Source organism: Leptonotus elevatus, chromosome 16 (assembly GCF_054856555.1).
Source record: "Leptonotus elevatus isolate MCC_2025b chromosome 16, RoL_Lele_1.0, whole genome shotgun sequence".
Taxonomy (NCBI): Eukaryota; Metazoa; Chordata; class Actinopteri; order Syngnathiformes; family Syngnathidae; genus Leptonotus; species Leptonotus elevatus.
In genome coordinates this window covers 19,066,950-19,086,050 of record NC_141254.1, presented here as the reverse complement: position 1 = coordinate 19,086,050, position 19,101 = coordinate 19,066,950, and the positions used below count along the sequence as shown (strand labels likewise).

Below are 19,101 nucleotides of genomic sequence, written 5' to 3'. Positions count from 1 at the left end.
GGACTAAAATCATCAGAAGATAATAAAACTTCAGTAAATTGAAATCCACCAAAGCAATATGGCTTAAAATATTTTGGAAAATCTATGGGGGAAAAACACTATATTTTTATAGTTATAGAACAGCATTTACATTAGTTTTTTTTTTTTACATTAATTACTACAAGAATGTCAGGAAAAAACAACTCGAACATCTTAATTTATTTCATCAGAGGCCTTTTAAACAGTGGAAGCAGGTGTGTGCTGATTCCCATTTCACAAGTTTGACGGTTTCTGAATAGAGGATGTGAACACTTGTGCAACCACATTATGTTTTTTTTATTTTGCATAGCTAAAAAAAAATCAAAATTGATTCATACACGTTGAATCACATGAATGGTGGACAAGTTTAGAAAATATTTATTAAGGCCTCATTTTATTAATATGATAAACACCTGGCATTTGACAGGGGCGGTGTGTACACTTTTGATAGCAACTTTATTGTGTCTAATTTGTCTGTAAAAGGAGTGTTTAAAATAAAGTTGGACAATCACAGCATCATCACGAAGCTTTTATTGATACAATCAGGAACACATTTTGTGTTTCAGACAAAAAATATAAAATGGCAGCGACGGCCGCAACACACGAGCGGACAACAAAAACAAAGTCAAATAAATAAACGACACACTCCAGCTGGAACGCAAGATGAAGGAAAAGATGAGAAACACAAACATGCACTTTGCGCTGTGAATCTCACAGAACAAAAAATTGCCATTAAAACAACATGCCACGTCAATTTTTTTTGTTTGGAAATCTTAACTTGGAAAGGATGAAGAAACAAAACAGTCGTTTACAAAAGATATGTGGATATCTTTGGATTTCTCACTTGAAACTAAGAAGCAGATGGTTAGCATTAGCATAATGGCACGTTTGCGTCAATCCAACGTAAACGCACGCAAAGCAGAAATATTTGCCAAAAAGCCGCGCTTTTGATTTCAAGCAAAGAAACAAAAGCGTCACTTTTTCAAACGTGTCTGAGTGAAGCCAGCCCTTCCTTCGGGTCAGGAAACACCCGCACGCGCGCTAGCTGGCCGGAACTGAGCGCAGCGCCGCTTTGAGGCCGCCGTGACGCGGCGCCACCGAGTTTCTCCACTGCAACGCACCGGGTTGGCCGTCAAATGGCCGCACTTGGCGCCTGGCGTGACCTCGCGCACACACTCGCACACACGTCATCCCGAGAAAGAGGAGAGGATGGGATGGGCGGGGCCTTCCCGTCCGTCCCGCTTTAGGCGGTCGCGTCGCGCGTTCAGCCTACTTTGGCCCAGCTGAGGAAGGCGGGGATGTCTCGGACGGGGACGTTACGCGTCAACGCTTTGACGCGCAAGTTGCGGTCGTCTGTGAGGAGGACCACCTTGCGATGAAGACGCACCGTCCCGTCTAAAAGGACAAAAAAGACAAACATGTTACAAGACTTCGTGTTTTCTTTTTTTAAGCACTTGGGAGTTTTTATTTTGTTTTCATGTTTCAAATTCAGTTAATTAAACATGTTTTTAGTCCAGATAATGGCTAGGATAGATTTATAAAGCACTTTTCATTCATAAAAAAAAAAAAAAAAGTTTAAATGACATTAAAAATGTAATGATAGAAGTGTGATGAGCAGGGAGTCGATGTGTAAAAGCGCCAAAGGGGCTTCCTACTTCTCTGGTCGGGCATGAAGTCCTTGGCCTTATCCTGGCAGTAGTGGAGGCAGCAGGACAGGATGACATCATCATTGTTTCCCTGACGACAGCAAGCACTCGTGATTGGCTTGTTCAAATCATTCAGACCCAAAGTAAGAACCCGACTAGCATGTTTCATTTGGACCCGACTAAATCTAGACAATAGTCCCCCCAGTCCAAACACAGACGCGCCTCCAAAAGCCCCGAGTGGACTTCCTGTGTGACGTCCTGACCTGCTGTCCAGAGGTGTCTTCGCTGCGGAAGGCGATGGACTCCAACTGGGTCCCCCTGCTGGTGAGCGCCCGCAGTCGCGGCTCGCGCGCCTCAAAAGCCCGCTCCAAGAACTGCACGGCGTGGCGAGCCTTCTCCTGGACATCGCGCATGTGCGCCGCCGCCGACGCCGCCGCCGCGTGTCCTCCTCCTCCCGAAGTGTCCTGGCCTTTCGCTAGGCCGTCCAACTCCGTGATCACTGCCGCGGCAAAACCACACACAAAAAACACCCAGATCACTCCCCTGACAACTAGTATTAGTATTTCTGTAAATGTAACAATTTGTTTTATACAGAGCTTTTCTACATGATGCATAGATTTGAGGTGCAACAATTAATCAATAACTATTTTGATACTCAATAATTGCTTAGACATATTATTTAACTACTGTCCAAATCCTCAGAATTTCAGCCTCTGATCAGAAAATATTCTCCAATTTCTGTAGTACGTCAAGAAAGCAGAATGATTATCAAAATAAGAAATTTGGAAACATCTGCTTTTGCTCCAGTTTTGAATAAAGGAATGGAAAATATATATATATTTTTAAATTGGATTCATGGAAAAAAATAAGACGTTAAGTCGTTAGCACTAAATGACATTACATGGAATGTAAGAAATGAAACCCTTTTTGCCACAATTCAAAGGACATTGTGCTGCTCCGTATGGTGTGCGCACCTTGTCCACCAGGGGGCACTAAAATATTGAAAGACGGATGGCTATAACTGGTCAAAACAACTCAGTATGCGCCAGTAACATAACATAAATGCTATCCATTAGCCAGCCAATGGAGTTTCCCATTAAGTGTTACCATAAAGCTAGGTCGACTTTCCTAAGGCAAACGTTACAGCACATGGTTGAATTAAATAGACAAACACAAAATCTGCTTTGGACACGAGTTCACTGCTATCGTACAGGAAATTCAAAAAAAAAAGAAGACGTTAATTTAAGGTTACCAATGAGTGGCACGATCACAATGTAGCTTCCGCACTGGAGGAACTTCTTGAGCGCCACCAAGTGGTCGATGAAGCCGTTGGTGTCGGGCACCAGGTAGAGAGGTCGCACCTCCAGTTGCAGCTGCCCGCTCGTCTGCAGCACCGCCTGGCGTAACAAAATAAAAACAAACAAAAGAAATCCGCTAGATTTGACTGATACTTTTTTTAGTTGCTCGATTTGTTACCGGCCAACAAGTCTTCAAATTTGCTGATTGTTGCCTTTTAAAAAATATTCGCTAAATTTGTTGTTATTGGCCTTTTTTTTTTTTTTCAATAATCACTACATTTGCTGACGGTCCATTAAAAAGAAAATAATTGCTACATTCACACCCCCCCCCCCCAACTACTTTTTGAACTTGTATGTTAAGTGAGTTTACTTGTATTTTCTCGCGCCGCTTCTGCTGCTGCACAAGCTTGTTGGTGAGAGCGTAACGTCGCGCCTTCAGCTGTCGGATGTCACTCTCGCCGTCTCCCGCCGCCAACGTTCCCTCCTCCTCGTAGTCTTCCTCACCTTCTGACGCCGACATTGATGATTCCACGATGACGTCATCATCCTGCGACCAAAAAAAAAACAACACACTCAAAATTGACTGCCTGTCACCCGATCGACATCACGGACGATACTAGTGCTGTATTTTGCACTTGCACGACATTTTAAGAACTCTTGCACGCAAAGGCGTCACGTCACCTCTTTGTCCGACAGCGAGTCCTGCCTGGTCCTGGTGTCCACCAGAGAGGGAGGGGGCGGCGCCACAGAGATATATTTTCCACCCTTGAAGGCCAGCAACGGTTCTTCCTGTCCGCACAGCGCCTCCAGGAAGTACTTGAGCACCGTCATCCGCTTGCAGTCGGCGGCTATGGCCTGAAGGCAAAGACCAAATGAAGGCCACAACGGGAGTTCAGCGAACCTTGCTCAGGAGCAAATATGCACATGTGAGGAAATTCGTGTCGATTATGGAGTCCATATGTGCTGGTGTGACTTCTTTGAGGTTCGGGCTCACGTGGAATGACATTGCAGAGTGAAGTGTCTTGTCCGTCTCCATCTGTGTCTCTCTAATGAATATTTGTGCAATCGTGTGTCTAAGCACATCAGCTTGTCGGTGAAGCGGGTGCCATACCGCGTCCGTGTGCCGGTCAACATAGCAGGGCTCCTGCGGCGCGGCCAGCAGGGGGACAAAGCCGGCGAGCAGCTTGTCCTCCTTCAGCTGCAGCACCACCAGCTCCTCGTCACCCTCCACCTCATCCGTGTCCACTTTGTAGAGCGGTACCTCGCCGTGGTCCACGCGCGCCAGCATGTTGCACAGGCGGGCCAGGCACTCCCATACGCCCGGGCTGTCGCTGAGGGACGAGGAAGGAGGATGTGAGAGGGAAAAAAAGACGGCGAGGAGGAAGTGTTGGTGAGGAGAACAAGCAGCGCTCACTCTATGTTGCAGGGCGGCGGGTTCCACTGGTCCGGGTGTCCCAGCATCCAGTCGGACCAAACCTTGATGCTGGGCAGGAGTTCCCGCAGCTCCGCCGGGAAATCCGACACCCTCACTAGGGGCTCCAGCTCGTCCTCTTTGTCCTCCTGCTCGTCCGACGTGGACGCAGAGGCTGAGACACACAAACAAAACAGTTGAGTCAGTGGCTGAAAGCAAAACAAGGGTCACAGCGTACAGAGAAATGAAAAGGAGAACTTCACTTTGGCCACCAGAGGGCAGCACAATATATATATATATATATATATATATATATATATATATATATATATATATATATATATATATATATATATATATATATATATATATATATATATATATATATATATATATATATATATATATATATATATAGAGAGAGAGAGAGAGAGAGAGAGAGAGAGAGAGAGAGAGAGAGAGAGAGAGAGAGAGAGAGAGAGAGAGAGAGAGAGAGAGACGGCACAGCTCATTAAATGGTAAGTCAACACAAAACTTTTTTTTTTGGGCAATAATATGTTCTATGCAGCCCCACTAGTCTAAATATGGTATTCTGGTTGATATTGTGTTAGTGGAATATGAGTTAAGCAGCAAAATCCAGCCGTTTTTATCAATCTTAGAGGGCGGCCATTTTGCCACTTGCTGTCGACTGAGACAGTGGCTCAGGTCTCAGGTAACAACCAATCACAGCTCAGCTTCAAAAAACAGGTGCGCTGTGATTGCTTGTTGCCTGAGCAACTGTGATGTCATCTTCAGTCCTCAGCAAGTGGCAAAATGGCTGCCCCCTGATATGGAAAAAAATGGCGGGATTTTGCTTCATAACTCATTTTCCACAAATGTAATATTAATCGGAATGTCACTTTCCCTTTGATTGTATACATATATTTTTTTAATAGAGGCAAAGAGGGCGGCAGTACATATTTGAATGAAAAATTAGGGGGGGGGGGGGATTGGTCACTGACCTATGCTAACCGTTAGCATGTCAATGGGATTGTCTGTTATGTTAGCATTGAGCTAGTTTGCTTGTTTCAAATACACATGTAATTCTGTTTGTTTTGTGTTCAGTTTTAGAAAACTTTAACTGTGAGTGCCAATAACATTTTGAAGTTGCTCACAATCTGACAAATTGCTGCTTGAGTGAGTTGTTTGCTGCCATCGTACAGTTTTTGCTCATATTCGTATCGTCTTTTGAAAACGTAACCAGTCACCGGCATCGAAATGCAACAGGTGTAATAGCGTTGCAGTACCTGCGGGAGTGTCGGTGAGCATCTGCGTGCAGCGTTGCACCATCAGCGCAAACATGGCCAGGCCCAGCGCCGTGCTCTGCTCCTGTAGCATGGAGCGACATTCTCCTCCTCCTTCCTCATTGCTGCCTGAAACGCGAACGGATGCCACACACACGCGCAGGTCACACGCGTCCACGTGGCGTCACGTGTGTGCGCGCGTTACCTCGAGTGAGTGCGTTGTGGACGGTGAACATGTTGATGGTGACAATCTGCAGCAGCTGCGTGCTGCCCAAGAGCGACGGGCCGTGCTGGAGCAGCGCACGGAACTCCCGCAAAACCCGCCGGGACACCCTGGGGAACGACTCCATCCTGCGTGCGCATGCACAAAAGGAACATTAGTTTTTTATTTATTTTTTTTTACATGGGTGGGTCCGTGACTTGGCTCACCCCACTTTGGTGAAGAGCTTTCCGTGCGCATGCAGGAAACTCAGGATGAATCTCTTGTTGAGCTGAAAAAAAAAAGCAGGATGTTCATATTTGAATGGCATTCGCTTTCTTTGAAAAAGACGGAGCGGTTACGAGATTTGAAGACGCCTTACGTCGCCGGCGCTGAGCCCGCTGAGCTCGCCGTCCTGTTCCGAGTCCCTGGCGAAGTCGCCGGCGGCTTTGTTGTTGCCCAGGTGTCCGCTGGGGCGCACCCAGACCTCGGAGCGCGCCCCGTCCTCGGGCCCGGCGCGGCCCCTGACGGCGGGCCCCCGGGAGCCGCCGTCCTGCTGGTCCTGCCTCCCGCAACGCTCCAGCTGCTCCGTCTTGCGCTTGGCCTCCTCGAACAGGCTCATCAGGCTCTCTCTGGCCGTCAGGATGGGATTGGAGGCCGCCAGGCTGCGCATGTAGTAATAGACGGCGTCCAGTTTGCGCTTCTACGGGAGAAGGGGGAAAACGCTTGAGGATCAACGCGCTGCGCTAACGAGGCATCGCTAACGAGGCATCGCTGAAGGTCTGCGTTTGGTCACTCACGGTGTAGACTGCTAGCAGGGCCAGCTGGTTGTACGGGCGGCCATTTTTGGGGGCGATTTGCTGGGCTTTCAAGTACCAGCTGAGAAAAGTCAAATTCATAAGACGTTAATAGAGGCAGCGGAAGCAAAGCATTCAACACGTTTCATTTGTTACGAGATACTGTTTGTGAACCGAGTCAATGTTTCTCATTGAAATGAATGAAAACACAATTGCTGTTACAGCCCCAGAACAGGATAGAAATAAGTAAAAACACACTTTTTTCGCAATTTGCTGAGTCATTTCCCACAATCACGTTCTTCTACAATTAGATCAATTATAACTTGAGTGGATCACTTCATGCGGAAGATCACATGACTGAACCCGGGAAAACATCTTAGCAGACTTCCGGCATACGTTGCAAAAACTAGCAAGATAAAACGATTGAAATTGAAGCCTAATTCGACTTAAAAAAAACTTTTATGGCTGATGTCATCCCGCAAAATGTCAACACAAATGTACAGTAGATCATTTAATGATAGCAAAATGAGGTTTTCCCCCAGAAAACTGTACGTGGAAAACATTCAAACTGGACACTAATGCTCCTTTCCCACAAACGTTTTGGTACCTGCGTGCTTTTCCGTAGTTGGCCGAGTCACTGGCTTGTTCCCGATAGCGAGCGATGTCCCCTTGACAGATCAGACAGCGCTGAGCACTGATCAGCGCGTACTTCACCTGCGGGAGCACAAAAGCAGCCCATTTTTCCTCATCTCAATTCGGTGAAATGAATGTTGCGTTCAAGGACCACTCGGAAATAGCGGCAACGCTACAATGTTACCTTGGTGGAGGAAAATGAAGTGTGGCAAGTTTTTTGTTTTCCCCCCAAAAGCCGCAGGTTCGGCATGGTGCCGGAATACTTTAAGCCCCGAGTAATTGTTCAAGCTTGTTTGGAATGATGTTCAATTTTTGGTCATTGGGACGCTTTCATACCGTTTTGCGCAGCGGCCGCGCTCGGATGGCGATGCCGTCCATGTAGTCCTCCAGTTGAAACTGGTAGACCGTCTGCAGCTTCTGGAGGAGAGCGTCAAAAAAGTGCGCCCCCTGGAGACAAGTCACACGCGTGCAGGTCAGCAGAGTACTCGTTTTGTTTTTCTTTTTCCTTTCGTGGCTGTTACTCGACTATGGTTGACCTCGTCAAGCAGCGTGAGCAGCACGTTGCGGATGCGCGGCGGATTGTCGGCGGCGGGGTCATTGAGGAGCTGGCGAAAGCGCTCGATGACCTGGTAGAAGACGTTCTTCCACAGCGCCTGGTCCACGCTCTGGGAGTCGGCCAGCTCGATGTCGCTCAGGACCACGCGCTCGTACACGGCCAGCAGCTCCGCCCTGGCGGTCGGCAACAACGCGTGCAAGTCGATCAGCGTTTTCGAAACCACGGTGGGACCGTGCCGGCATGTTTGCGAACAAGACGGCGGTGATTTCAATTGCGACAAACCTGAGTTGGGCCATGCGTTCCAGTCCGTCCGCGCTGAGTCTGTCTCGGGACAGCAGGTTGCTGAGCTGAACTTCCTGCGAGTCGGCCGCCCTGAGCATGCGGCCCAGCTCGCCTCGGGCCCGCTGCTCCGCCTCCTCCGCTGTCAGGCCTCCGCTCGACTGCGGGTAACCTCTGTACAAGTGAGCCGGCGCGTATGCTCCGTTAGCCGCCTGGTAGGGTGGCGCGAAGGGGAAGGGATTGCGCTGGCCGGGGGGCGAGGGGCAGCAGTAGGGGTTGTCCGACTTTTGGAACTTGTAGTAGGCCAAGGCGGTCGCCTGCTGCCGCAACCCTGGAGGACTCCCCGCCACTTCGTCGTCCGTGTCCAGGAAGTGCAGCTGTCCGTATCCCGCCTGCGGGTAGACGGACTGCGGGAGGGACTGCCGGCCTCCGGGGGCCAGCGCGGGTTTCTGCTCGGGGTTGTTGGGGTCCCAGAGGCGCCTGGCGCCTCCGCCGCGACCTCCCCGCGCCCTGGAGGCGGCTCCTCCGCGAGCCCCGCCAAAGAGCATCCGTTGGCCCGGTTCGGGAAGGTTGGCCATGTCGCTGCGGGGCGGCAGCACCAGAATACCTGCGGGAGACACCGTTAAGTTGCAGGATCTCTGTGCATATGACACGACAGGGGAAACCCTGCCTTTATTCAAAAACGGTACGATTTCAAATTGACAATGCAGAAAATGGCCAAATTATAATTAAATTTCAGGTTTGATTTTTAACATGTCACAAAATCTGTATGAAAATAGTGTCCCATGTTAAGTTAAAATAAATAAGCAAATATTAACATTCTTAGTCAATCTAAATTCCCAACACTAGTCCCAATTCCTGCTCTACATAGTCCTAGTAAAAAATAAATAAAGAAATGCAGTTATTTACAATTAAACCTTTGCTTATTTGAGACTTTTGACTCTATTTTACTGAACAAATTTGAAGTAAAAAAAAACAATCATTTCCTACCACTCCGAACTCTGACCTCAATTGCCGGTACGCCGATTTTATGGCCTCATTTAAGTCAGGGATGGGCCACTGGAGGCACGTGGCCCGCCCCTACACTCTGTGGACCCTGAATGACCCCCTCCCCAAAAAAACATATATATATATATATATATATATTTTTTTTTTTTTTTTGTTGTTTTTGTGGGTGGGCCAATCCAAATTTTTCATGGAAAAGGCATATTAGATGTTTAACAGCATTTTTGGAGTTTATAAAAATATATAATAAAATGTAATAAACACTTGTTTTTAATGCCCAATGTTTCCAATGCATTTCACTATTTGTTATTTATACGCTTTTTGCAATTCGCAGGGCAGCGTGAATGTTATACATACAAGTGCATGGTCCAAAGCCCGCTCCATCATTTAATTTGCCCATCCCTGATTTATGTATTGTTATCTGTGTACATAAAATGGTGTCACTTGTGCCACTCTGCCCCCTGAATTGCCTTACCAGGTTAAAGTAAATCTGAACGAATCTATCTAAAAATCTCTTCATCCATCCACATATGTACGTACCCCCGCCGCGGCCCCGAGGAGCCGGCCCCTGTTTGTGGCGTTCCCCGGCAGCGGCTATTTTGTTGTCCGAGGAGACCCTGAGGATTCCTCGCCCTCTGCCTTTGCTCCCTTTGGACCTGTTTGGCGGCTCCTTGGCTCCGCCCATCCCCCGTGCGCGTCCGTCGTCCGCCGCGTCGCTCGTCTCGCCTCCGTCCCCGGAGTCGGCCGAGGACCCCCCGTTGCCGTTGCGGCCGTGGCGGCGAGATCCGCGGGCTCCTCTCTGCGGGCGGTTGGGCTTGTTGGCGGCGTCCTGGCCGGTGGCGCTGCCAGCCGAGCTGCTGCTGTACGTGCGGCGGCGCGGGCGGCGGATGTCTGATTTTGAATAGCGCTTGGAGGCGGGCACGGCGGCATCCGATTTGTTGCGGCCTTTGCGTTCGCCGTCCCTCTGTGTGGGAGTGCCTTTGTCGACGTCTTTTTTGCAGGCGTCCCTGCTGCTGCTGTTTTGGTTGTTGGCCTCGTCGTTTCTTCTTCTGCTCTCTCGTCCCTTATTTGGATGAGTTTGTCCTGTTTTGTTGGCCTTGTCACCCTCGCTTCTCTCTTTTTCCCGCTCACTCAGCCCCGCAATGACATCCTGGCTCTTCTCCTTTTCACCACCTCTTCTCCGACGGTTTCCCCTCGTCTCCGAGTCCACCGCACCCTCCCGTCTTTCCTGATCCGTTGATTTCCCCCTCAGTCCAGTTGCGTCCTCGCCATCTTCGTGGGATGCTTTCCCCTTGACGCTGAGTTTTTCCACTTTGCTCACAAGTTTTTCCACCGTGACTCTTCCCACTGACTGGTTTCCTTCATTCCTGTTCGACTCCTTGGATTTAGCATTATCCTGAGTGCATTTTCTGTCTCTATTGTTGCCCTTTGCCTCTCTTTCTTTGACTTTGTTGTCAGAATTCCCCGGCGGAAGCTTGTCCGGGTCACGCGCCCCACCGCAATCTTTCCCTGGCACATTCCGGCGGCTTCCGGGCTGGTAAAATTCCCGGTCGGGTTTGCGTGCTTTCTTCAGCTTGACAGCTCCTGCGGACTCCTGACTTTCTCCGTGGTTTTCTGGCGTATCTTTGTCCCGAACAGCCTCGCTGTTGACGTTAGGAATGTTATTGCCATCACCTCGCATCCTGTCGTCACCGTGCGCAGGGACATTATTTTTGCCGTTCCTCAGTTTGGGACCGCGTGATTCGGACGCCGGGGTTCCGCGGCGGTCGCCCTGAGTGTTTTCGGCCTCCTCACTATCGCGCCGCTGCCGTCCTTGTCCGGGTCCTCGCTGGTAGCGCTGTAAGTCAGGTCGCCGCCAGTGCTTTTTGGGCACATGACCATCCTCTGCACACCAAGAAAGCACACACACAAACATTTGTCAATTCGAATTTCCAGACTCTCATCCATGCCCTAATCCAGTGATTCCCAACCACTGAGAGATCACCAAGTGCAATAATCCAAATTCACTTCATTGGTCTGAAAATTGGTATTTACGACAAACAAACATATTTTGAATATTGAAATATATACATGAATATTTTCACTATTACAGTACTTAATGCAGTACTTGATTGAGAATACTTTCCTGCAAAACGTTAACATGGGTTGGGAATAACTGAATTAATTTAAGGCAGAGCAAGTGCCCAATTTCTTCAGTACCATCAAAATAAAGCCAATACAGATGCCTAGTATCAGCATTATTCACCCATTCCTAGTTTTTGGGTATATTTAGGCAATTATAAACATCTTTGGTGGAGTTTATTACTCACGAGGTTTCACTGATTATACGAAAATGCTGTGGTTGGCTAATATTATGTACTGTGGGTAGCAGTAAATCAAGTGATCACGTTTACGACAGGAATTTAGCGCTTCACTCATCACTGCTTTCTTCAGCTCGTACTTGGCAACAAGTTTCCCAAACTCTCCCTTTTGTTGTCCTCGTGACGTCAATAGCAACGCTTGTCGGTTAAGTACACTTCGAAATAATAAAAAAACACATATTATTGTCGCTCAAATATGTGTGTGCTGTTAAAATTGTTGCAGCAACATGTCTGCGACGTTTAAAAGCAAAGCGCTATCATAGAGTTAGCATTAGCACGTATAGCATTAGCCACAGTAGCACAAACATTAGCCAAGCGCGCGCGCATGTTTAGCAAGTTCGCGAGCTCAATGTGGCTTAGACATGCGAGCGAGTTGGAAGCTTTTAAGCTTTCCCCCGCCCTTGTTGTGTTTTCTCCTAGTTCGCACCATGGTCGAGTGAAGAATTGGACGCTGCTGCGCCTTGGGCTCGAAGTTCGGCTGCGGAGATTAGCACTCGGTCCAGCTGCTCCGCCATCTTGGTTGGCCGCCACACCAACAACACAAAAACACCACACGGCTACGGAAACTGCGACGGGAAAAACTTGTAGCAGGTGACGTCATCCGCTTTTGCAAAAGTTGCTGCTTCCTCCGTGTTTTAAACGAAGTTTGTGAAGAGAAAATAAATGTGTGATATTAAACAATAGGACACATGACGTAGGAATTGCATTGAACACACACAAAAAAACTTTTTTAATACACATTTCAAAATTCCCAGCCAGTTGTTTAGCGCGTCAGCGTGGTTGCGCTCTACGAAGGGCACTAAAATTATAAATGTGAGAAAATCGGCCAGCCAGCCCGAAAATTGTTCATTTTAGGTAATTATAGAGTTCAGGTAACGAAAATGTATTGCTGTATGCATTTATTTACAGGGCTGATATAATGTGCACAATTGTTTGACATTGTATGCAATTTAGTAGTTTGAAGACAGCAACATTTGCGGATTAGATATAAAACAAATGTGTGCAAATAACTAACATGTGACACATTTGATCAACTTAATATCCGATGAATGAAGCATAATTCGTCTTTTAGAGTTGTCCAGCGTAAACAAATGGATGATCCACATTGAAGATATGTGGCTGAGTTCCACGTCAAACCCACTAGATGTCACACTTTGCCCTCCTGTTGGAATTCAACCTCCCCAACTATTTGGCTTGGCCAGTGTAAAACGCATTCCTGCGCATTCCACTCGGTCACGGCTGTGGGTGACGTTACTTTTCGTGTCATCAGAGCCAGGTGACAGATGGCAGGTGCAAACACACGCACGCACGCACGAAATAGTCACACTTGCATTTGGGGTTCCGTTTTGCATGGGCAGCAGGAAGTTCTTACTCGTGTGCTGCAGCTGCTGCTGGAGTCAACATCTACACTTCCCTGGCAACAGCAAATTAAAGGGCCAGGCGTGACTCCCGCCCCTCCCCCACCCTTCTTCCAGCTTCCTTTTAACTCCGTGATCGTGTCACTGAATTATTCATTTGCACTATAAACAAAATATTATAATCGCAAACATCCAACGCAAACGTCACCTGAATTTGAGGCCATTTTGCAATTTGTGGCAACAAGGATAGCAAACAAAAGGACAAAGGAAGTCAATAACTTATTGGCAAGAACTCTGAGATTCGTAGCAATTGTTTATCAAACTTGGTCCAAAAGAAAACTTTTTTTTCTCAGCATCTTATTTCGTGTCTGCGCCACCTTTTGGGATGTTGCGTATCTGCAGTACGTGTGTGTGTGAGCGCGAAGGGGGCCACACGCCGGAAGTAGTGTGCGCGTGTGTGTGTGTGTGTGCGTGTGTGTGTGTGTGTGAAGGAGGGGTGACGTGCCGGATGTGGTGGGTGTGTGTCTCCCCCTGTGTTTGTGTGTGTGTGCTGCAGCAAAATGCAGGTGAAGCAATGCAGGATGATGAGACACGCACGTACACGTACACGCACGCACGCGGGAGGCGGGGCGAGGAGGAGGACGACGAGGAATGAGAGCCGGTTTGAATACAAATGAGAGAAAAGCGGGGGCCGACTTTTTTGTGCAGGTGAATCTCAAAGGGGGGTTTCACCGGGCCGCCCATTGGCGCCCCCTCACTCGTTGGCGGAACCCCCCCCCCCCCCCCCTTTATGCACGGACGTGATGGGGAAGGACACGCGGAGGAGGAGGAGGTGAAAAACGAGAGCGAGGGAGACTGAGCTCGCTTCGTGCCACTCGGTCGAGAAGAGAAGACAGAAGACAGACGACAGACGACAGACGACGACAAGTCGTGAGCGAGCGAGCACCGCTGGGAACGAAGTTCAATGTTGTACTTGTGAAAATCAGCACATCAATCATAAAATTGAATGAAGCGTCTTACTGCGTCAGTTCAATGGCCATTGTGCTGCTCTTTCCGCTGTGCCCGCCTCGGCCAGCGGGGGGCAGTATAAGACAGACACACAAATTGTTGCAATTCCTCACATGTCATTAATTCGGGACTAATATTAGTTGTTCCTCGCAGAGGATAAACAATATATGCCTGAGTACGTTTCTCTTTGTTTTATGTCGCGTTTCAGAGTAAACCTCAGCTGGGAGTGGCAAAAAAAACTTTTACGGAAAAATTGTTCACTATGAAAAAAATGATGACATTGAAAATGTTTCAAAATGCCAAATACCAAAATGATACTGTAACAGCGATGCTATTTGTTAGCCTGTCTATGATGTTTTGCATTGTGTGTTAGCATGAAGCTAGCTACACTGACTCTCCTAATGCTAAACTATGTTGCTTAAGCCGGGCTACTTGTGCGCGTGTGCGTGGGAGTCACACTTGGATGACTTTGCAAAAATAGATACAGTGTGTGTGTGTGCGCGTGTGCGCGTGTGTCTGTGTATGAGGCGGCATCATGGGAAATGTAGTTCTCATGCGTCGTGCACTCCAAATTCAAGATCATGTCTCAGAGTTTGGCACAAGTACGTATACGTGCAGGAGTGGGCTGCTGTGGACGTCTTGCTGCGTGAGTGCGTGGGTTTGATACCTCCCACACTGTATGTGTGTGTGTGTGTGTTCACGCACACACACATGCGGAGAGCAGAGGGAAAGACGCGGGGGCAGACAAGGATTCACCAGCAAACACCACACCTCCTCCTTTTCTCCTCCTCTACATTTTCGTCTACTCCTCGTGTCTACTTTCCTTTTTCTCTATCTTTTCCCTTCTTCTCCTCCATCGATCTGCTTCTTCTTCCCTCATCCTCGCATCTCAAACTTGCATCCAATCTTCTTTTCCTCCTCTGCTGTTGCATTCATTTTGTGTAGTTCTCACGTCGGCCTGCTCGCTCGCTTGGCAATCAAAGGGAGAGAAAACTCAAATGAGTGTGCGTGCGAGTGCGTGTGTGTGCGTGTTGGGTGTGTCTCACAGGGATTTGAGTATGAGTCAGAATGGGGAAAAAGGGAAAGTGGGCGGCTGAAGAAGAAGAAAAAAGAGAGAAATGTTTTTGGCGAATAACTTTATTAATTAAAGAATACGAACAAACGACAACATAAGCAAAGAAGATAAGCGCTGAACTTCAGCTCATTTTTTTCGCATTAAATTATTTCATGACCCCCGAAAACCTTCCTAAAGTATTCAAGTTGCGATCTTACGATCAAAAGCTGCAAGGTATTCGTACTATTGGCCGCCCTCTTGTGGCCGTTTTACGAGCAGGAGCTAGAAATGAGAAATGACAAGAATAAAAAAAAAACTTTCTACACACAGGAATAATGCGATACAGTATTGGGATATATAGGTCATGCTTTAAAATGATCTGTCATTGTTTTTTGGGCGGAATTTTATGCATCAAAAGTACTAGTGGTAGAGGTACTTGGTATCGGTGACTGAATAAAGTTGGTATCAAACATCACTATTTATAACATGTATTTCTTACATATAAAAAAAACATTAAAGCAGTGTTCAAATTCGCGTGCACAACTCATCACAAAGTTGCAGCAATAGTTATTCTTCACAGAGGATAAAGAATATATGCACTGTCAATATAGTGAGTATGGTGATTATTTTTTTCAGCGTTAAACTAAATGGACTTCCCTAAGGCAAAGCTATGTGTTAATTTTCAATACATATTGTGTAATTATCGTTGATTGGATTTCATTTGACGGTAAACTTCAGCTGGGAGTGGCAATAAAGAGAGTTTGACATTGGGAAAAAACTTCTGCCATCCCGTGAAGGCGTCTTGAATTGCTCTGCCGGTCACAATACGCCACCGGCATGAATAGACCAACACAAATACTTCAGTTGAAGTGAAGAAATCATTTTTGGGATCAATTCGATGAAATTGAAATCTTTCCCACAGCATGACAACCACAACGATGATGATGATGATGATGATGATGATGATGATGATATGCGTGAGCTTTCCACGCAAGCAGCCGAGCTCCCACTTGCTCCCCCCTCCCCTCGCCCCTTATAAATAGCAGCACACGCGCCTCAGTGACGTGTCCACGCACGTACGTGTGTAGGTGAATCTTTGAATGAATGCGCTGCCCCCCCCCCCCCCCGTCCCACTCCCTCCCAGTCCCACTCCCCCACCCCTTTACGAGTTACTAGGGCATCTCTATAAAAAGCCCACGGAGGATGGGAGAGCCGTTCTGCGAGGGAAGCGAGCGGCGGCCACGGACACGAACGAGATCACGACAAGAGGAAGAAGAAAAGCGCAAGAGGAGGAGAGAGACGTGCACGCGTGGAGACTTTGCACGCGCGTGGACGCCGTCGTTGACAGCCGAACGTGTGCGCGCCCACTTTTCACCCACGCGGGGACAGGTGAGTGCAAAACTCGTACACCGGGCAGAGCGGTGAGTGACGATGATGATGATGATGATGATGATGAAGGTGAGTGTCGCTGCAGTGTGACTCACTAGCGCAACGAGACTTTTCAATGTCACTGTATTAAATCCAACGATGGATACGCACGCGCGTGTGGTGTGCACGCGCGTGTTTTCCCACTTCGGGTCACTTGAGCGTCACTTTGAATGACTTTCTTGAGGCCGGGAGCCCCTTTTTCCTTATATGGACTTCCAGCTTTTCCTCCCTGTGACGGGCTCGTTCAGTGACGTCAGCCTCGCCTACGTCATTCTTGCGTACGTTGCGGATGACAGCCTACGCGCGCGCGCGCGCGCGCAACTACTACAAGGCGAAGTAGAAAAAGAAGAAGAAGCGGGTGGCACGCGCACGCGCACACCGCAGTGTGATCCTCCGTGTGCGTGGGCGGGATTGCGCAGTGGGGGGAGGAGGTGGGGGGGGGGTGCTCGTGCACGATGGAGGGGTTGGTGGGGGGCGGGGGGGGGGCGGTTGAATGGACGCTCTTGTTCATTCACAACTCGTTGTTTGCGCGGGAACGCGCACGGCTACTGCTGCCATGGAAACCGAGCAGCCGGGCGCGCTCTGATACGTCAGGAGCCTGAGCGAGGTCAAAGCCCATTGGTTGGCGGCTAGAGTGACGTCACGCACACTTCTCAGAACCAGGGACAGCGCGCGTGATTAGAGGCGCTGTTCACACCTCGTGTTGCTGAAGTGGCGGGAAAACGCACACATGCTGAGTAGCATTAGCAACAATTGTCCCTCGTGAATTATGTTCATAAATAACATTTGGCTGAGGAAAATAATAATAATAATAATGATAACAAGGTGAGATTTCACTCTCACTGCCCATGCACTGGCTTGTGGCTATACTTGATTAGGGACACCTGCTGCTGCCCATTCTCATGAGCAAACAAGATCAAATCGACCTCATCGACACCCACAAGCTAAAAAGGTTTGTAATTGCCTTTTGATGCCACAAGATGGCAGAGTGCACTACTGAAGCTTTTCAAATGACTTCAACATAGTTCATTGGTATTAAGAAGATGGAAAATCGCTCTTTGTTGACATGAAGCGCCTTGAAAATTGATATATTTGACGCACATCTTTTCAAATGATTTTTCTCTCTCGTTTTAAACGAATCGGTTGTGTGGGTTGTTGACGACTTGACGTTCACGTGCAGGTTATCCGCCCAGAAATTCGTCTTCTTGCCAGTGTAGCCACCGTGTTTTTTTAAATGTGGGAGGAAGACGAAGTACCTTGAGAGAAGCGTTGCAAGCACAGCACATCAATGGAAATCCTTTTCAGCAGGTCGCGTAAACACGTACTTCCGGGTGGCGACGTTCGCAAACAAGCGCTTCCATCCTGTTGGCTAAAAGCGGGAAATTGGTGCCAACGATCAGTTTTGCCTTCTTCTTCTCGAAAAAAATAACAACAATAGCAATGTCAAGCTAGCATTAGCACAACAACAACAACAACCCCAAAGTTAGCTAGTCATTATAGCGTGTTTTTTCATAATCGTGTGTGAATCTTAAAATGTTATCAATTTAAACTTTTATTTTTAGGGAACGTACAATCCATGAAAAATCTAAAATAGTCAATAAATGCACCTGTCCAGCACAAATGTTGCTAATTCCGCATAACTTTATGCTAGTCTAATTTCTAGTAGTTATCATACGAGGAACGGGTGTTTGTTTTTTCTGTGGGTATTCCAAAACAGTCAGCAAAGCTCCTGAAGCCCAAGCTAACAGGTTAGCGCAAGGGTGCAGGGGTGTGACACCTCGTTCCTGCAGTTAAATGACAAAACGGGTATCATGATCTCCTTGGCGACTAACGAAGCGAAGCGACTGTTCCTCGGATTAAAGACACAAATGCGCCATTTTGAAGTTGAAATGGATAGCGCACTCTGGCGCTGATGCTAGCTAGCAGGCTAGCCATGATGTATTTACAAAATGAATCGGACAAAGACAACCGTAACAAATGTTTTTTCTTCATCAAATGTCCTTGGAAAGATGAAAGTTTGGTTTCAATTGTGCAATGCTAACGAGTAGCTAGCCTGCCGCTATGCCTTGCCGTCGTCTCACGACGTATCTGCGTTGATCTTCCTCTGTCACAAGTTAAAAAATGTCATCTTTAGTTCTCATCATTTTCAATTCAGGTGACTTTTTTCTTGCCAGCCAGAAGTATCCTGCCGATGACTGACATTTTCAAATTCTACGCTGATGCTTGTTAAGAATCGAATCGAGTCGAATGCCTTTTATTGTCACGCAACACATTAAGAACGAAGAGTGGTGGTAACGACTTTTAGCCTCAATGGCGTCCGCTTTCCCCTCTGGACTTTGACGAGCCAGCCGGAGCATCAGCACCTTGGCTTTAGACTGCTTACTGCTTGTATGCAAACTCCCGCTACAGTAACAGTCTACAGTCATGGCTACTGACGCCTGGCAAACGCACCCAAGAGTTTGCCCCGATGGACGGCTGCAAAACAAAAAAAAAAGTTCGCCAAGTTGGAGAAGTCCACCACAAATACAGGTCTACATCCTTTTTGGCCAAACCCCAGTTGCAACAGAGATTTGTCGGCCACCCATCGCGTTGCTAACTTAGAAGCTGCTGTTTAGCCTAGCATAGATAGGTGAACCATACTCGATGGGGTTTGTAGGCTACAGGTGTTAGAATGTGCAAATCTGGAATTGGAAATTTGTGCTGAAATGCAAGACGCTTAAGATTAGCTTATTTTAGCATAATATAGCTTGCTGCCCGCCAAAAAAAGA

The 19,101-nt window shown here is 47.7% G+C and overlaps 1 protein-coding gene across 1 annotated transcript; it reads right to left on the bottom strand.

The window, feature by feature from the left end:
- Positions 1-534: 534 nt before the first annotated feature.
- On the bottom strand, positions 535-12,040 carry smg6 (SMG6 nonsense mediated mRNA decay factor). The gene is made up of 19 exons (XM_086099136.1): positions 11,913-12,040; positions 9,666-11,009; positions 8,124-8,727; positions 7,822-8,014; positions 7,622-7,732; positions 7,260-7,366; positions 6,656-6,734; positions 6,238-6,558; positions 6,086-6,147; positions 5,862-6,007; positions 5,660-5,785; positions 4,377-4,548; positions 4,074-4,293; positions 3,644-3,817; positions 3,333-3,509; positions 2,917-3,061; positions 1,928-2,163; positions 1,674-1,755; positions 535-1,413 (listed from the first exon to the last, which is right to left on the bottom strand). The coding sequence occupies exons 1-19, from the start codon at positions 11,998-12,000 to the stop codon at positions 1,283-1,285; spliced, it is 4,518 nt and encodes a 1,505-aa protein (XP_085955262.1). The 5' UTR covers positions 12,001-12,040; the 3' UTR covers positions 535-1,282.
- Between the last annotated feature and the right edge of the window lie 7,061 nt (positions 12,041-19,101).